General features: G+C 40.6%; 2 protein-coding genes across 4 annotated transcripts in view; one reads left to right on the top strand and one right to left on the bottom strand.

Annotated features, from left to right (window-relative positions):
• The first annotated feature begins 1,082 nt into the window (after positions 1 to 1,082).
• lg7h11orf58 (linkage group 7 C11orf58 homolog) lies at positions 1,083 to 5,851 on the top strand. Its single transcript, XM_085462553.1, has 5 exons — positions 1,083 to 1,288; positions 2,371 to 2,454; positions 2,589 to 2,649; positions 2,860 to 2,969; positions 5,102 to 5,851. Exons 1-5 carry the CDS (start codon positions 1,235 to 1,237, stop codon positions 5,324 to 5,326), a joined length of 534 nt encoding a protein of 177 aa, XP_085318679.1. The 5' UTR covers positions 1,083 to 1,234; the 3' UTR covers positions 5,327 to 5,851.
• A 5,212-nt stretch (positions 5,852 to 11,063) lies between these two features.
• The window catches only part of LOC146705027 (pleckstrin homology domain-containing family A member 7-like), a 155,044-nt gene continuing 149,140 nt past the window's right edge, over positions 11,064 to 16,967 (bottom strand). For 2 of the 3 annotated variants that reach the window (XM_085462549.1, XM_085462552.1), the window contains 5 exons: positions 14,224 to 14,397; positions 13,859 to 13,992; positions 12,833 to 12,966; positions 12,380 to 12,420; positions 11,065 to 11,125 (listed from right to left, as the gene is read on the bottom strand). In XM_085462549.1, coding sequence (XP_085318675.1) covers positions 12,395 to 12,420; positions 12,833 to 12,966; positions 13,859 to 13,992; positions 14,224 to 14,397 — 468 coding nt within the window. In that variant the 3' untranslated portion in view covers positions 11,065 to 11,125; positions 12,380 to 12,394. Of the gene's footprint in view, positions 11,126 to 12,379; positions 12,421 to 12,832; positions 12,967 to 13,858; positions 13,993 to 14,223; positions 14,398 to 16,967 lie in introns of all 3 variants that reach the window. The other variant, XM_085462550.1, reaches the window with a different exon arrangement.

Genomic DNA, 16,967 nt, shown 5'->3' with positions numbered 1-16,967 from the left:
TATTATTATTATTATTATTATTATTATTATTATTGGTATTATTATTATTTCAATGCTCCTTGGCATTAAATAATCAAATACAGTTGGAAAGCCTGTTTATTTCCACTGCATTTGTGGGTTGAGCAGCAGAGTTGAGTAGCTGGGTTGTGTCCCTGAAAACCTTGCCATAGGCCAACTTCCGGGGGGGGGGGGACCATCTCCAGATTAAAGAACAAGTTCCAAGGAGGGATGACAGAAACAGGCCATCAAGTGGGCATCCCAAGAAAATGACATGACAAAAAGACTGTTCCCTCAATCTGTGAGCACTTAGGAACCGCAGGAAGTCTTCTACAGGTCAAGGCTCATAACAACTTTTGATGGAGGCAGTGTGATGGTGTAGGGCGTCATCTCCCTCACTTGAAAAACTAAGCTTGTCATCACAGGAGGCAATCTCAATGCAGAGATATTGAGATTAGATTCTGCAACCAGAGGCAATCATTTGGCCCAATATTGCAGAGATATGGTCTCTGCAGTATTGGGCCAAATGCTATCCTCCAGGATGACAACACTTGTCCCCACAGAGCGGGGTTTACCAGAGGCTGCCTCCAGAGTTTGGGAGTGAAGAAGATGGAATGACCTGCCTACAGTCCTGACCTCAACCCTACTGAACATTCGTGGGAGCAGTTTGGGTGTGCTGTTTATTCCAGAGTGACCAAGCACATTGGCTGACTTGTGACAAATGCTAGTTGAAGAATGGGATGCCACACCACAGCAGTGTGACCAAGCTGGTGACCAACATGAGGAGGAAGTGGCTGACTGTTGTAAATGTGTATGACAATTGACAGAGGTGATAACACCATTTAAGGGGGGGGGGGGGGGGGGGGGGTAAACAGGCTTTCCAGGAGTATAAGATTTATTGTCAAGAAGCATTGTTACAACAATGCCTCACTTTTTGTGCTAAGTTTCTATCTAAACACAGAGAGAGATAGAGAGAGAGAGAGAGAGAGAGAGAGAGAGAGAGAGAGAGAGAGAGAGAGAGAGACCAGGAAATAACCGCTAAGTAGATTTGATGACGAGTTTTTGTTGTGAGGAGAACTCTCCGCAGTGTGGCGGCACAGAGTCGACACAACCAGCAGCAACACAAACGAAGAAGACTGCACAGGAAGTGGGGATAGCAGGATTGTTGACATAGCCTGCTAGCTTTTGCTAGGTGGCATGATATTTTGTCGATATTTTTCTAAAGTTTTCGTTCACAATGAGCTCTCCAGAGGACAGGCATGGAACAAAACGATCGGCGTCTCCCAGTCAAGTGAGTAAAACGCTTAAAAACGAAACTAGCCCTGGGCGAGAGCTACGAACCACCAGGGAACGGCTAGCGTCGCTGTAGCAGGTTTGCTAACGCTGGGATTCAAAGCGTGATTGTTAGAATAGGAAAGTTTATTGAACTCATTCCCCTTTTTAGGATGACTCAAAACTATATTACATGAACTACGATATAATATTTACTATGTTTTCTCTTTGTTTTGGCCCGAATGTAAGCAGATAATATTTACTTATGTATTTTATTTAGATATTAAAGTCACTGTGGTGTCATTGTTGGGTAATTATCATTTTGTGTATATAAAAAAAAAAGAAGTTATGACACATTTATTGCTGTCGATGGAGATACGTGTAAGTCACCACTATTTGAACCTGATTTTAATTACTATTATTGATAAATAACACATGCATTGTTTGTTTCATATTGCACTGTTTTACAGAATAAATCCCTTACAAAAAAATAAATTTTTAAAAATGAAACATGCAAAAGACGAGACGATAATAGAATATAAAATTAAAAGAATGAAAAACATTAGAATTTCCCCTTTCACTGGTACAAAGCGTGTTACAGAAATGTCTGAGTGAACAGAGATGAGTTTAGGTTCACAGAAACCTCAGTGGTGCAGCAAGAGCATATTATAAAAAAAGCTGCAAAATCCCAAAATAATGACGCTGTAGTGATATGAGGCCATGTTTATTGTCTATGAGTAACAACCTTCAGCCATCAAATGCTTTGCATTTTTTCTTGAAAAGTGGCTTAAATTGCAACAAACAGGAAAATGCTTCAGGCGTCATGCTAATAAACTAAACTAATGAAAACAGGACTGAAAGCAGGATTGCAGATAATGCACAACTTAATTCATAATTAATGAACAACAAAAAAAACAGGTGAGTTGAGGTGTGGTCAGAAAAAGGGACGTCTAGCCCTGCTGATCAGAAACATTTATGACTGTTTCAAAATAATCTTTCTTTTTTTTAAAGGTAATGATATCAGAATCATGTTTTTGATTCAGTCTGGCTCTTGATGCTCTTGTTTGAACATCCACATGATGAGAATGTTTGCCTTTGCAGGATGGGGGTACACAGTGGGCCTCTGCTGATTTGGGAAGCGATGAGAGAAAACAAAAGTTTTTACGGCTGATGGGCGCGGGCAAGGTTTGTTTGTGTTTTGATTCATTTTATTGGAGACTCACAGACCAAAGCAAAATAAAAATAGGCCCTGTTACTTCATGCTTCACTGCCTGAAGTTGTGACAGTTAAGGTAAAGTGGGACTGTTGCTGTTTTACAGAAAGAACACACTGGGCGTCTTGTCATTGGTGACCACAAGTCAACATCTCACTTCCGCAGCGGTAAGCTTGTTATTTAGTTTTTGGAAAATGTGGTATTAGCTCTGCTTTCGCAAACTGTCATCCTGCACCTCTCACACATGCTGTGTCATCCTTACGCCCAAAACAATTAAATCGGCTTTGCTACCACACATCCGCCGCACAGGTCTATCCATTCTTGGATAGAGCTGTACTGGCTGGTTGTGCCTGCTGTGACTGGTGTCTCCTCTGCAGGTCAGGAAGATCAGAAGATCAATGAGCAGCTGGAGCTGCAGTACCAGCAGGGAATGGATGGGAAGTTGTCAGGACGCAACCGGAGACATTGTGGTCTGGGTTTCAGTGAGGTGAGGGGTCATACATGCTAGACTATATAGAAAAAAGGCAGAAAACAAAGGTGTAGTAGATCCAGAAACACTTACTTTTAATTATAACTGGATGTTATGCTAAATCCTTTAATTTATTATGTGCGCATCCTGTAAAATCTACATATCTTTTTTTCACTGTCTAAGCATAAAAACGTATTGAAACCAACCTTAGAGCCACAGAGGGATGCAGTTAGTATGTTGCTGTTATTACTTCAGTGCCAATACCCAATGAGTCCCAGCCCTAATTTGCACTCGAAGGAGATGCTCAGTGTTATTCACGTCAGTAGTCAGTGGTTATTATGATGTTGTAGATGACTGGTGTAGTAAGCTGTGTTAAGATACAATACAGCTGCATATCAGAAGCATCTTGTTTCAGTTTTCTAACTGGTTAGTTTGCTATTCTTCTGAATCTCAGATGACTCAAATCATTTTTAAGTGACATGAAATTAAATGATTTGTTATTCATGTTTGTTTTAAAACTGCAGCTTGATGAAGATACCGAGCATCCAAATTGTAATACTTTAAATACTTTAGAGCAGGGGTGTCAAACTCAAATACACAGTGGGCCAAAATTCAAAACTGGAACAAAGTCGCGGGATAACGTTAATATTTATTGAAATATATTTATTCCTCCAGATATAAGAATGAATCTTTTCTTATGGACTCAAACACGTTTTGCTGAAAAACTTAATATGGAACAAGCAAAGCTTAATACTAAACGATATATATATTAGCTGTATAATACCAGTAGGCCAGCTCTGATAGTAATTTGGTATGGCTTCGCGGGCCAAATGTAAGTAGGCTGCGGGCCAGTTTCACACCTATGCTTTAGACTTTAAGATTTGACAGATTTGGAGGTAACTCTATATTTCTTTTCATGTAAATGTTTACATTCCTAAATTGTATTTCAAGTTTTTGAACTACAACTCTCCATTTTAATTGGGAAACCATATTTTGCATATTGCATTGCTGATAATAATTTGTGACAAAACAATTTGGCAGAAATATCTGCCAAATTGCAGGCACATCTGTTTACACTCTGGACTTTTGGGATATTCTGTTACCAGGCAACCTGCTTCCATGTGAACAGAAGTAATATCCAGTGTTGGGAAGGTTACTTTTAAAATGTATTCCATTACAGAATACAGAATACATGCCCCAAAATGTATTCTGTAACGTATTCCGTTACGTTACTCAATGAGAGTAACGTATTCTGAATACTTTGGATTACTTAATATATTATCATGCTGTTTACAACTACATGAATGTACTATTGCTGTGTGATTTATTACTATTACTGAAGGTCCGCGACTCCGAACTGTAGTAAAGGGACCTCTGACTAATGCGGCGGGGTCCCTGTCGGCTCGTAGCCGAAAAATAGCTTTACTTTGTTGTGGTCAACTTTGCTTGCGAGAGACAGAGAGAGACGTTGAAAGACTGCTCCAACGGAACTTATTGTTTTTGGAGGAAAACACGAACACGGTGTACAGTCGAGTCTTAATAGCTTACTTACAACTGGGCTCGTCAGGCACTCTTCTTGGCTGCAGTGGTTATTATTATATTTACATGCTTCCAGCTGCCGTTTTTCCTCGATGACAACTCGTACCTTTCCACTCCCCTTTTTCTCCCTCCCTCGCTCACAGACACATAACGCGTATGGCAATCCATTCTCCCTGCAGCACGGACTACACTGCTAATGATGCTACATTCTTTAGAGCTATACCGGTAGCATTCTGCCTATTAGCTTAGCACAACAACAACAAAAAGGCCTCTATCACCCAGGAAACACGCAGAGAGAGCGTCACCCTGTAACCATGGCAACCGTAACGCTGCCACCTGGAACAACAGAACGTAGCAAACAAAACCCAAACAGTCCTGACCCGCCACAATATGAAACAGGAAAGTACCGCAGTGTAATCCATTTATTTCAACAAAGTAACTGTATTCTAAATACCACCCTTTTAAACGGTAACTGTAACAGAATACAGTTACTCATATTTTGTATTTTAAATACGTAACGGCAGTACATGTATTCCGTTACTCCCCAACACTGGTAATATCATACTAATACTAATTATAAGTAAATCATCTTTTGGCTCTCTTATCCTCAGTCTGAAACCCAGCCAGAGTTGATCCCTTCACCACCAGTGGATGGACAGACAAAAGAAGCTGAGCCAGAGAAGTCCACCAGTGAGAAAGAGCCCACAGAAGCTCAGGACAAAGGCAGCGATCCTGAGCCGGAAGAAAAAACTTCAGAGGAGTCTGAAACCAGCCCGGACAGTAGGAACGAGGAACTGAAACACGACTACAAAGCAGCTTTTGTGAAATCCTCGTAATGCTGATGAGACCGGCAGGGAGGAATTAGTTTTTGTAATATTATGTTTGTAAGTTTTGGTGTTAAATGTTGAACGGTAGGCCGTCATCCATCATAGAGCCAATCGTTAGACTACACTCTGGTGTGCATGTCGTCAAAGAATGAAGTCTGCAGGCTGAGTGGCAGTACCACATGATCAAGTTTTTATTTCGTTTGGACATTTTAACAGTCACTGCATTTGCCATGAATTGTGCTGAATGAAACAGGATTCCCTGGCATTAGTTTTGATTGGTATACAAATGGAGGATTTTGTGTTTTCTTGAAAACCAATAAAAATCATTTTCAGTTAAAACCGTGGTGGAATATGAGATTTATAGGACTGAAAAATACATTTTGAACATTCTGTTCAAAACTGCAGCCAAGTCAATTTTACACTCATTTTAAGTGTCTCAATGTAAAACCAAAATATTGTCTCTCTTCAGCACGATTTTTTTTTTCTATCCACAGTTTTGGGCATCAGTATTAAAGCTTGAGCAGCAAAACTGCACCACATTTGTTTTCCAATAATTCATTTGAGAAAACTTTAAAATTTCCATTTTGGGTAAAGATTTAAATTTTCATTCTTTTCAGATTTGGTTGATCTATTATGGAATAATGAAAAGTCACAATGTGACTAAAAAGTGAAGAAATCTGGTGTCAGAGTGGATCGCAAAGAAGTCCGTAAAATCAGTGAAGAGAATGGTGTAGAAAATACTGGTTGTGATTTTCAGGCCCACATGCAGGCCTGTGTCCTAATGCAGAGTTATTACGATAACGTTTTGTGCTGGATGCAGTAGAGCATCTCCGGAGGTACACGTCAAACCCTCCCTTGAAGCAGATGGGCTACAGCAGCAGCAGATCACACTGTGTGGCACTCCTGTCAGCTAAGAACAGGAAACACAGGCTACATTCTAGCACAGGCTCACCAAAGTTGGACGACAGAAGGAGGATTTCTGGATGAATCTTGCTTTCTGTTGCGCGATCTGGATGGTATAGTCAGAATTCGGCACACACTGCATGGATGTGTGGATCCATCTTGCCTTGTGTCAGTGGTTCAGGGTGATGGTGTTGGAAATATTGACTTGGCACTCCGGGGCTCCTTGGCACCAACTGAGCATCTTTAAAACAGCACAGGCTGCCTGAGTATCCTTGCTAATCACATTCTTCATAAAGGGACCAGTGTACCCATCTTGTGATGGTTTCTTCCAAATGAAATAGAGAAACATGTCAGTTGATATAGATACCTTCTCAGTGTTCTGTATGAATAAATCTTCATGGTTTCTGTGATTTTCAGGCACAGTCCTATAACTGTAAATCCCCTTTAATGAAACCTTAACCGGGGTGTTTCTTCAATTCATGCCATGGTAATTATTCAGTTATAGATAATAACCAATTGGATGGTGGAAAATGTTAGTCCCAAGGGAAATACACTGGTGATACAGGAGATTCTTGCAGTTTTGCCACCAAGAGGTCAAAATTTCCACTCATTGATGACTCATAACTGGAAATTTATCTAGAATGTACTGTGCCTCTCACCCAGTCTCAGCTAAAGTAGGCTCCAAACAGCAAAGACTATCAGGTTAAAGCTGGTCTCTATTTCTAACAAAGTGTATACCAAGCTGTACATCACACATGCAGTTGGTGAAACGGTTAACGGTGAACATGAGGACGGACATATTGAGGCTGCATCAAGGAGAGTGATGACACAAGATGAACAAATGTGATGGTGAAAACATATTTACTTGCAGGCATTGCAAAAACTCTCTGTGTAAAAGTTTGCTCTTGCATGGGTGGAGGGGCGGGTTAACCAGGATATCCAACTCCTTATAGCTTCCTCAAAACAAACAAGAATTTGAGATTTTGGCAAATAAACTTGTGCTGATATTTGATGGCCTGGATGAGTGGGGGCTGTCTTGTCTTGTATTTCAGAGCAAGTTTTGGTGGATGTTCTTCTGACAAATCTGTTGGAGGGGAACCTGTTGCTCTGTGCACATCTGGATTACCACCAGTCCCACAACTGCAAATTGCATTCTAGGTGACTGTGTTGTTTGAGGTACCAGGATTTAAGGATCCACAGAGGGAAGACTACTTCAGGAAAAAAATAAATACATTTCAGATTAAAAGATTACCAGTAGAGTCATTTTGCATATTCAGTCAACCACAAACAAATGTGTTTTGTTGCTTCAGACTTTAGTCATCCAATCTAATAAACACCAAAAGAGTCAATAGCAGAATAATTGGTTTGGCTGAGAAGATTTGGGACATTTTTCATGGGCGCAACCCCCCTTACTTTTGTGCTAAGTTTATTTACATATATAAAAAATATTAGCCACCGGTAGCATTTCTTGATGTCACCCACTTCCTCTGTCTGTCGATGGTACATTACATGCAGGGATAGGCTTCCACAAGAGTTCCTCCTCTTGTTCCTTATCACCATCTGTCTGCAGCTCATCTTTCTGATGTACTCGTAGATGCTCCGTTTCATCTTGTATTGTGACTCTGACACTCCCCACATATTCCCTCCTTCTGTTGCTCTTAGAGCCTCAGGGTGCTGGAGTTCTGTGCATTGTCGGGAGTTTTCATATCTTGGCATCAGTGGCATCCATCTCGTCATGTGGCCAGCTTATTATTCCAGCTAGTATCTGATGACTGGTAGAGCTGCACAGATGGTTTGGATCTTGTTCCTGCCATTGAGCTGGATTCCCAGCAACTGACTTACCTTCTGGAGATATGTGGCTGTGGCTGACCTTCATGCATCTTCATTAGAATTCCTGTTGGCCTGTGGGACACTCAGGTACTTGTAGCTGTCCTGTATATCTGGTATACTCCCTTCTAGCATGCATTCATTCCGCATTATCTTCCCTCCCTTTGCAACAATTTGTCTACACTTATTCAGTCCAAATTAGATTCTGATGTCCTCACTGTAGAAGCTGGTGATATAGATCAGTGCGTTTATGTCTCCCTGGAATGCAGCTTGATGTCATCCATGTACAGAAAGTGTCTGATGGTCCTTCCACTTCTGAATCTATATCCATATCCACTTTTAGTGACGAGCTAGCTTCAGGGGTTGAGGCCTGTGCAGAACAGTAGGGACAGTGCATCACCTTGGTGTATTCTGCACTTCATAGTAACTTCTGTGATTGCCTTGGAGTTGGTCTCTCACAGTCCCAGCAATTTCCTGATGAATGTTATCGGCATACTATTAGCCTTTTACAGTGCCAAGCACTCCAGGATCCATCTGTGGGATAGTGAGTCGTAAGCTTTCTTTTAGTCAATCCAGGCAGTGCTCAGGTTGGCTCGTCTGGTCTTAGAGTCCTGGTCAACTGCACTATTCACCAAACAATTCAATTTTATTTATATAGTGTAAAATCAGAACTACACGCCAAAGCCTTAAGTTTGTAAGGTAAAGACGCTACAGTAATACAGAGAAAACCACAACAATCATATGACACCCTGTGAGCAAGCATTTGGCAACAGTGGGAAGGAAAAACTCCCTATTAACAGGAAGAAACCTCCAGCAGAACCAGGCTCAGCGAGGGGCGCCCATCTGCCACGAAGGCTTAATATTGTTGGAAAATAAATTACACTCAACAAAAATATAAACGCAACACCTTTGTTACTGCTCCCATTCCCCATGGGATGGACGTAGAGACCTAAAATTCATTCCAGATACACAATATAACCATCCCTCCCAAACAGTGGTCACAAATCAGTCCAAATGTGTGGTAGTGGGCACATCTGCTATATTGAGATAATCCATCCCACTTCACAGGTGTGCCACATCAGGATGCTGATCTGACATCATGAGTAAATGGTAAGTGGCCTGTATTTATATAGCGCTTTACTAGTCCCTAAGGACCCCAAAGCGCTTTACATATCCAGTCATCCACCCATTCACACACACATTCACACACTGGTGATGGCAAGCTACAGTGTAGCCACAGCCACCCTGGGGCGCACTGACAGAGGCGAGGCTGCCAAACACTGGCGCCACCGGGCCCTCTGACCACCACCAGTAGTGCACAGGTGTACCTCAGACTGCCCACAACAAAAGGCCACCCTGGAATGTGCAGTTTTTTGCGCTATTGGGGGTCTGGGGACCCAGAACCGGTCAGTATCTGGTGTGACCACCATTTGCCTCATGCAGTGCAACACATTGTCGCATGGAGTCTATCAGATTGTCAATTGTGGCCTGTGGAATGTTGGTCCACTCCACTTCAATGGCTGTGCGAGGTTGTTGGATATTCGTGGGAACTGGTACACGCTGTCGTATACGCCGGTCAAGCACATCCCGAACATGCTCAATGGGTGACATGTCCGGTGAGTATGCTGGCCATGCAAGAACTGGGACATTCTCAGCTGCCATCTGCCCTGAACAATGTGAACCATGATTCATCCGTGAAGCGCACACCTCTCCAACGTGCCAGACGCCATCGAATGTGAGCATTTGCCCACACAAGTCTGTTACGGCGACGAGCTGGAGTCAGGTCAAGACCCCGATGAGGACGACGGGCATGCAGTTGAGCGTCCCTGAGACGGTTTCTGACAGTTTGTGCAGAAATTGTTTGGTTGTGCAAACCAATTGTTCCAGCAGCTGTCTGGGTGGCTGGTCTCAGACGATCTTGGAGGTGAACCTGCTGGATGTGGAGGTCCTGGGCTGGTGTGGTTACACGAGGTCTGCGGTTGTGAGGCCGGTTGGATGTGCTGCCATATTCTCTGAAACGCCTGTGGAGACGGCTTATGGTTGAGAAATGAACATTCAATGCACGGGCGACAGATCTGGTTGACATTCCTGCTGTCAGCATGCCAATTGCACGCTCCCTCATTGCTTGTGGCATCTGTGGCATTTTGCTGTGAGACAAAACTGCACATTCCAGGGTGGCCTTTTGTTGTGGGCAGTCTGAGGTACACCTGTGCACTACTCATGATGTCAGATCAGCATCCTGATGTGGCACACCTGTGAGGTGGGATGGATTATCGCAATATAGCAGATGTGCCCACTACCACACATTTGGACTGATTTGTGACCACTGTTTGGGAGGGATGGTTATATTGTGTATCTGGAATGAATTTTAGGTCTCTACGTCCATCCCATGGGGAATGGGAGCAGTAACAAAGGTGTTGCGTTTATATTTTTGTTGAGTGTAGATTATGTTTATATGTATTCTCTAATATGCTTTATTCAACTTAAGTTGATGAATATATATCCAGAAAATAATATTTTTTAAAAATGAAAAAAGAAGACAAGTAAACATTTTCAATCTTAATATTTATTTTTGTAATAACTTCTTTTAATGTGTTAAACTGTATTATTTTTTAATGCTTTTGTGATGACTGACGGGTTCTGGATCATCAAGTGACAGTGCTGGGAAAGTATATGAAGCCCATGAAGCTAAACACTGCAATAAATAATGGTCAAAGTGATCTCGCTGCAATTTAAAACTGAAATCCAGCTGAAATGAAATCCAGCTAAAACTTTCATGTCAACAGTACAGGTAAAGTAAATGTAGAGTTTAAAAAAGCAACTAACTTGTGTTAAAAATAATTACTTAAATGTGCAGTGTAATTGCAGAAGCAAGAAAACCTGATACCACTTCAGAAATATGAATGAAAAACTCTTGAAAAAATGTGTTTAGTCCTCAATCATTAAAAAAAGGCATTTGTTATATGTAAATCAGTCCACTTCCAATGATTAGATCCTTCCAGTTCAAGCTCCTTTCACAAAGACTCCGTTTTGTTGCACCGGTCGTTCCTGTGGATCAGTGGTCTGCAGTAGCTCTTGCTGGAGGAAAGAAAAAGAAAAGTTGTTTCATCAGTAGATTTTACTGCACTCATATTTTATTACCAAAACACACACATACACATATATATAAAAACACTGACAGATTTTAACAGTGATAAATCCACAAAACTGTTCAGGAACATTTCAAAGATTACACAAAACAAACAAAGGCGCTGATCCAACATCAACACTTCCTAAATCCCAATCTGAGTGTCAGTGGGAGACACCTGAATATGCTCAATCCACAGAGGACCCACCCAGCAACCCTCACGACTCAAAGTCTCCAATGTCCCAGTGCAATAGGCCACAGGACCACCCTGAGGTCTACACAGCAGATTATTCTGTGCAGAATACAAACATATTTCCAGCAAACAAGATGTAGGATTATTTTCCCCTCAAAAATTATGTCCCTTGTAAACAGTTTATGCATACGTGGAGGAGCCCTGAATCAGGTGCCTATCAACATTACTTTGAACATAAAACCAAACAAAAGACATCATTTGATTGAACTGTTTGATGCAGGTCAAACAGTTCAATCAACTGCTTTTAAAGATCAACAGCCCACCTGTACCAAAACACCACTGGAATCAGAAAGGCCACAATGGTTTCACCAAAGCAGCATCTCCACTTCATTCGAAATGATTCCTGATGGGGAATATCTGGCAGGTTTCACAAAGTCGGATTTTGACTAGAGATGAGCTCCAACTGATCAACGAATTGGTCTTCTGGAACAATTTCCCTTGAATTTCTAATGAACTGCTTGCTTCCCTTCACTCCAGCAGAGTTCAAAGTTAAACGGAGGATTCAGCCAAGAAATTTACAATAAATTATGAATAACTTATAAATTATGAGCCATGTTTTGTCAGCAGCTGTCACTGAGCTCTCACTGTGTTAAAGGGAAATCCAAGCTTTGAGTTCATTGGGCTACAGTGGCTTTTTTTAGGCTCAAAATGGGTCATTTTATTTTGGTTAGCAGACACATTTTATTATAGAAGTCAAATATATCAATGTGAAACCTGCTCCCTGGGGCTCTTTGGATAGAATATCACCCAGAAATAAAGAAACCAGGACTGTCCACAGATGTTCTAGGGAAAAAGTATTAAATGGAGAGATAAAGATTTAAAAAAAACCCAAGAACTTTTGTCACCAATCTGTGCACATTCCTTACCCTGACAAAACAACATATACTTAGACATACACACAACAGACACAATAAATTCACACAACATGAACTGGAGGTCAGGGCAGGTGTACCTGGACCAGATATGCTCACCAGCTCTCCAGTCTTTCAGTCCCTACACACCAGGGACAATGAAAAAAAATCACACTTTGCCAGACTGAGATGTCGATCTAAGATTTTTCCTGCTAAAAGTCTACCACTACCACTAAACCATGAGTAAAACAAGAATTGATTGTAACCATAGGCAACTACAGTGGCAGCCACAAACGAAAACAGATGAGAGACTCGAGAAAAAGGATTTTGTTTTGTACTTTCTGTGAGAATTGTTATCAGGTTCACATTTGATAACTGAGGTTTATTGGATAGTTCGGCAAAGCAAGGACCTTCTGGTTGGCCTTTACTTTGCAGTGGTCTCATTTTAGGCATGACTTGCGCTTCTAGTAAAAGTTAAGGTATTTAAAATGTGTTCATGAAGGCTCAGAAGTGCAGTCGAGAAAAACTTTGCTGTGGATGTTTGTCTAACTAACCTGCAACAAGCTTGCTCTTGCGCGAGGCCTCTGAAGCCAGCATCTGGGACACATTCATGATCCTTTCCTGCTGCTGCAGAGCTGAATCCAGCTCAGTGAAGTCCAGCGGTGCAGATGGCTGTATGTTCTGGACACTGCATAAAAGGACACAAATGAGACTGACTATATAGTGTTGATTTGAACAGCACACTTGAACTAAGAAGCTTTATGGACCTATCGACCATGAAAACAGTTATGGAAATTATTCAGAAAGCACACAGGAGATGTTTGGTACATTTACAGTACTTAATTTCCCTTTTGAATACGTATAATGATTGTGGGATTATTAATAACAAGCACTCAGAGAGCACAAACCTTATTATTTTTTATTGGATTCATTCTCTTTCCTTTGACAGTACTTTCTTAAAAGATGTTACGCATTTTGGGGTCCAGTTAAAAGAAAGGCAGACATGAAACGTAAAAGTGAGGTTAGAGGTCAAATGTGATATGATATTTGGATGCAAACTCTAATGTGATATTTAGAGTCCCCATAAACCAGTATCATTTCCTACATGTTGCAAACACAAACAAAGGCAGCAGAATTTTAATCATAGTTTTTAAGATAAAAGACATTTTATGAAAGTTTGACCTTATTTGACCTTGAAGGAGAGGTGAGATATAAAATATGATGTATTTAAAATCTTTATACAGTACTTTCTATGTGTTGATAATACACAGCACAGAATCATAGTTTCTAAGTTAAAAAGCTTTTTGTCAACCAATAAAACATTAAGTTGACTTTGAAGACCTAAGGATAATTTCAGTGGATTGTTGACCCCACTCTGCTCCGCTAACTACACTGAACCTTTCCTTCTACCATATTTACAGACAGAATGACATGCACACACACAAACAAGTGTTAATGTATCTGATGTATTACCACTAAGGCCTTACCTCCCACCTGGTATATATCCAAGTGCAAAAAAAACGACATCTTTACCCCTAAATTCCTTCAACTGGTATAACTTCGGTATGAGCACCATCTACCTGGATTTGGCCAGCAGGGTCTTGATTCGCTCAGCCCGACGGGCACGTTCCTCCAGCTCCTCTGGACTAAGAGGCTCATCGGTGTCAGACTCAATGTAGCGCTCAGGGATGAGAACTTTTTCTGGTTTGGACAGCTGCATGTTGGGCAAACAGTTAGTCACACACATTGGTCTGTGGTTTGAAAGGTAGAGATTTTTATTTCAAATGAATTTTTCTTTTAATTAAACACCAAATCACAGCAAAAATCATGTCAGGGAACTTTCAGGACCAAGCCTCAAACTCTTTGACAGGAAGAAACCTCTGTATTAGTGATGCTGCGACTTTCTCACTGAGCTGCTTCTAACTGAAGTCACATGTGTGTGTACCTCTCGGCTGATATCCAGGTCATAGTCGAGAGGTTCCACATCCACCTCTCTTATGCGTGTAGCTGTTACTGTCACCCACTCATCTGACTGGATCCTGCCCCTCTCTTTGACTGGATTCCACCCTTCATCGCTTTGACCTTCTGCCACAGGTCGCTCCTCCTGCCAGTCAAACACCTGCAAGGGGGACGAGTCAGAATTAAAAGCTTACCACACTGTGGGGGGGGAAAAACCCTATTCTTATCATTAATAGAATCTTGAATCATTTAGTTAAGGAACAGTCTTGTGTGTTAAATATTAATACCATTATTATCAGAATGACAGATTAGCCAAATCTGATGTACACAGTGTTTATAAATAATGATTCCAGGTCAGATTTCCTGCAGTAACTGCAAGATTAAAGTTAAAGCATCAGCTGCTGTACATATTAGAAGTTCTTTTAGGCTGTAATGGTTTTTTTCAGAGATGAAGGCATTAGTAAAAAAGTAACTTGACAGATTAAAATTTTTAAAATTACAAAAATGTATAAATTAATTAATAATAAATTAAATATCTGGGTCACTGAAACATGTTTTTAATCAACACTGCTAAAAGTACTGGTTCCACAAAAAAATAAAAATAAAAATGTTGTGCAGGATAAGACTGACTACACAAAGAAACTCTACCTGCGTGCATGTGTAATGTTACTGCATTAAGCTGTGGTTCAGACAGAGAGAGGCAAACATAATCACATCACTCGTGTAACCAGGAGTAATTACAGCAAGTTCACCCAAGAATTTGAAAAGACTGTTCTTAGCATTGTAACCACAAGCAACTACAAGACAGCCAAATGATTCGTATGTGTTTCTGGATCTGCCCTTTCTTCTTTGTTTGTGTGTGTGTGTGTGTGTGTGTGTGTGTGTGTGTGTGTGTGGGGTGAGAGGTACTTGAGAGTAATCATCCAAGGAGCATCAAAGCCATGCATGCATCCTTCCCACTCCAGTAGCCTGCAGCAGGGTCTGAGCTGCTGGTGCTTTCACATGCTCTGAGAAACACTGCATCCCATGCCTTGCTGTGCTCAGGAGAATCAATCGCACACAGAAGGACAGAGATAAAAAGAGAAGACCATGCAGGCACAGATTCCTCAAACCCCCACCGGATTAGGAAGAACACAGCAAAGAACAGATTCAGAAGCAAGAAACTCTTTATTGTCAAGTGCAAATCTCTACATGATAGAAAAGAAAAGGGGAAAGAGTTGTGCATTGCTTCTCGATTACACAGAATTAGGTGGCGATTAGCAATTCACTTCTTTAAGTTCTTTACTATATTTCTACTCTCCAACTGAGCATCCTCGTGTTACTACTCCACACTTTGATCTGATAGGCTTTATGTAGGTGTGAAAAGATAAAGACAATATGGCAGAAGAGCTTTTGGGGTGAATATCTGACTGAAAACAAGGAGTGGACAGCTGTGCCATTTGAAGGAACATAACTAGAACAACAGTAACAGGGGTTATTTGTTTCAAATGTTAGCAGGAAATGTGTCAACAATACACGGAGTAAAAATAAGCAAAAAATCTCTTTAATGCATCTTTGTAAATCTGATAAAGACAAATTTCTTTTTTTCCCTCTCTTAAGGACATTAATGCCTCAGATCACTAAAAGTTGTTTAATTTTCCCACAGATCTCCTGTGACAAAGTTGTCCACTTTTTGTTCACACACACATATTTTTTTATTGCATTTCAGCCCAGTTGCTTTATCCAGTCATGTATTATTATGCTCTATAAAAAAACAAAACAGGCCATCTTTCTTTTCCAACATTAAAAATGTCAGTGTAATTATGAAACACAGTCAAAAGCTAAAAAGTAATTATGTAGTTTAAAAAATGATGTATAAATAAACATGTCTAATGCTGGTGAAGTACATAAAAATAAAATATACTCTGGCATTATCATTATTGTTATCGATATCATTATTATCATCATGTGCACTGAAAAGGGTGAAAATGATTAGCAGAAGGTGACAAGCTATGTATTGCTTACTGTTATAGGAAAATTTGATTTCAAGGGTTTATGGGAAATGTAGTTGATTTACAGGCAGCTCTCACAGCTGTGTGGTTAAACATTTGGTTAGTCTGCTATCATAACACCAGTACGGCAGTTATCGTGTGTCATGTAACCTTACAGGAAGACTTTGACATTTTAAGCTTCAATATTTTTTTTCCATCCAAGCACATTAGCATCTACGGTATTCTTCACTGAGACCAAGGGGCACAGCTAGCTGTAAGCTAGATTTACTCTAAGTGTCAAATGTCAAAGTTTTCCTTTAGGGATAAAAACCAGCACTGTCCCCACAACTTCCTGACTAAACTCTGCTATTGCACATAATCTATGATTCTGAAGTGGGGACGCATGCTGTAAACACACCATGATTAGCTAAAATGCTGATTAAGGAGGTACATTTAGGACAAAGGCAAAAAAGATCGTCAACATAACAAGGCACTTGGATTTTGAGTGAAGAAAAGAAAGCAGGGAGGCGGGATCATGATTTTTTTTGTAACATTGCATCTGTCTTCATTTCATCAACTTGAAAATGTATATTTTCTTTTTCTGACATTTTCCCTCACTCTTTTATATGCTCTAAATACCAAATCTCTACAAAATATAACTGTACAGCTGTATACTGAAAATATCACTCAGTAAATAAATAAAAGTGTACAAGTACACAGTATGTAGATGTACATAAATGGATTCTTTTCTCTACTTTGT

This window comes from Copadichromis virginalis, linkage group LG7, assembly GCF_057382275.1.
Source record: "Copadichromis virginalis isolate Kocher_CV1m ecotype Utaka linkage group LG7, C_Virginalis_male_GT1.1, whole genome shotgun sequence".
In the NCBI taxonomy this organism is placed as follows: domain Eukaryota; kingdom Metazoa; phylum Chordata; class Actinopteri; order Cichliformes; family Cichlidae; genus Copadichromis; species Copadichromis virginalis.
The sequence above is the reverse complement of the archived record's forward strand: the minus strand, read 5'-3'. Positions and strand labels throughout refer to the sequence as shown.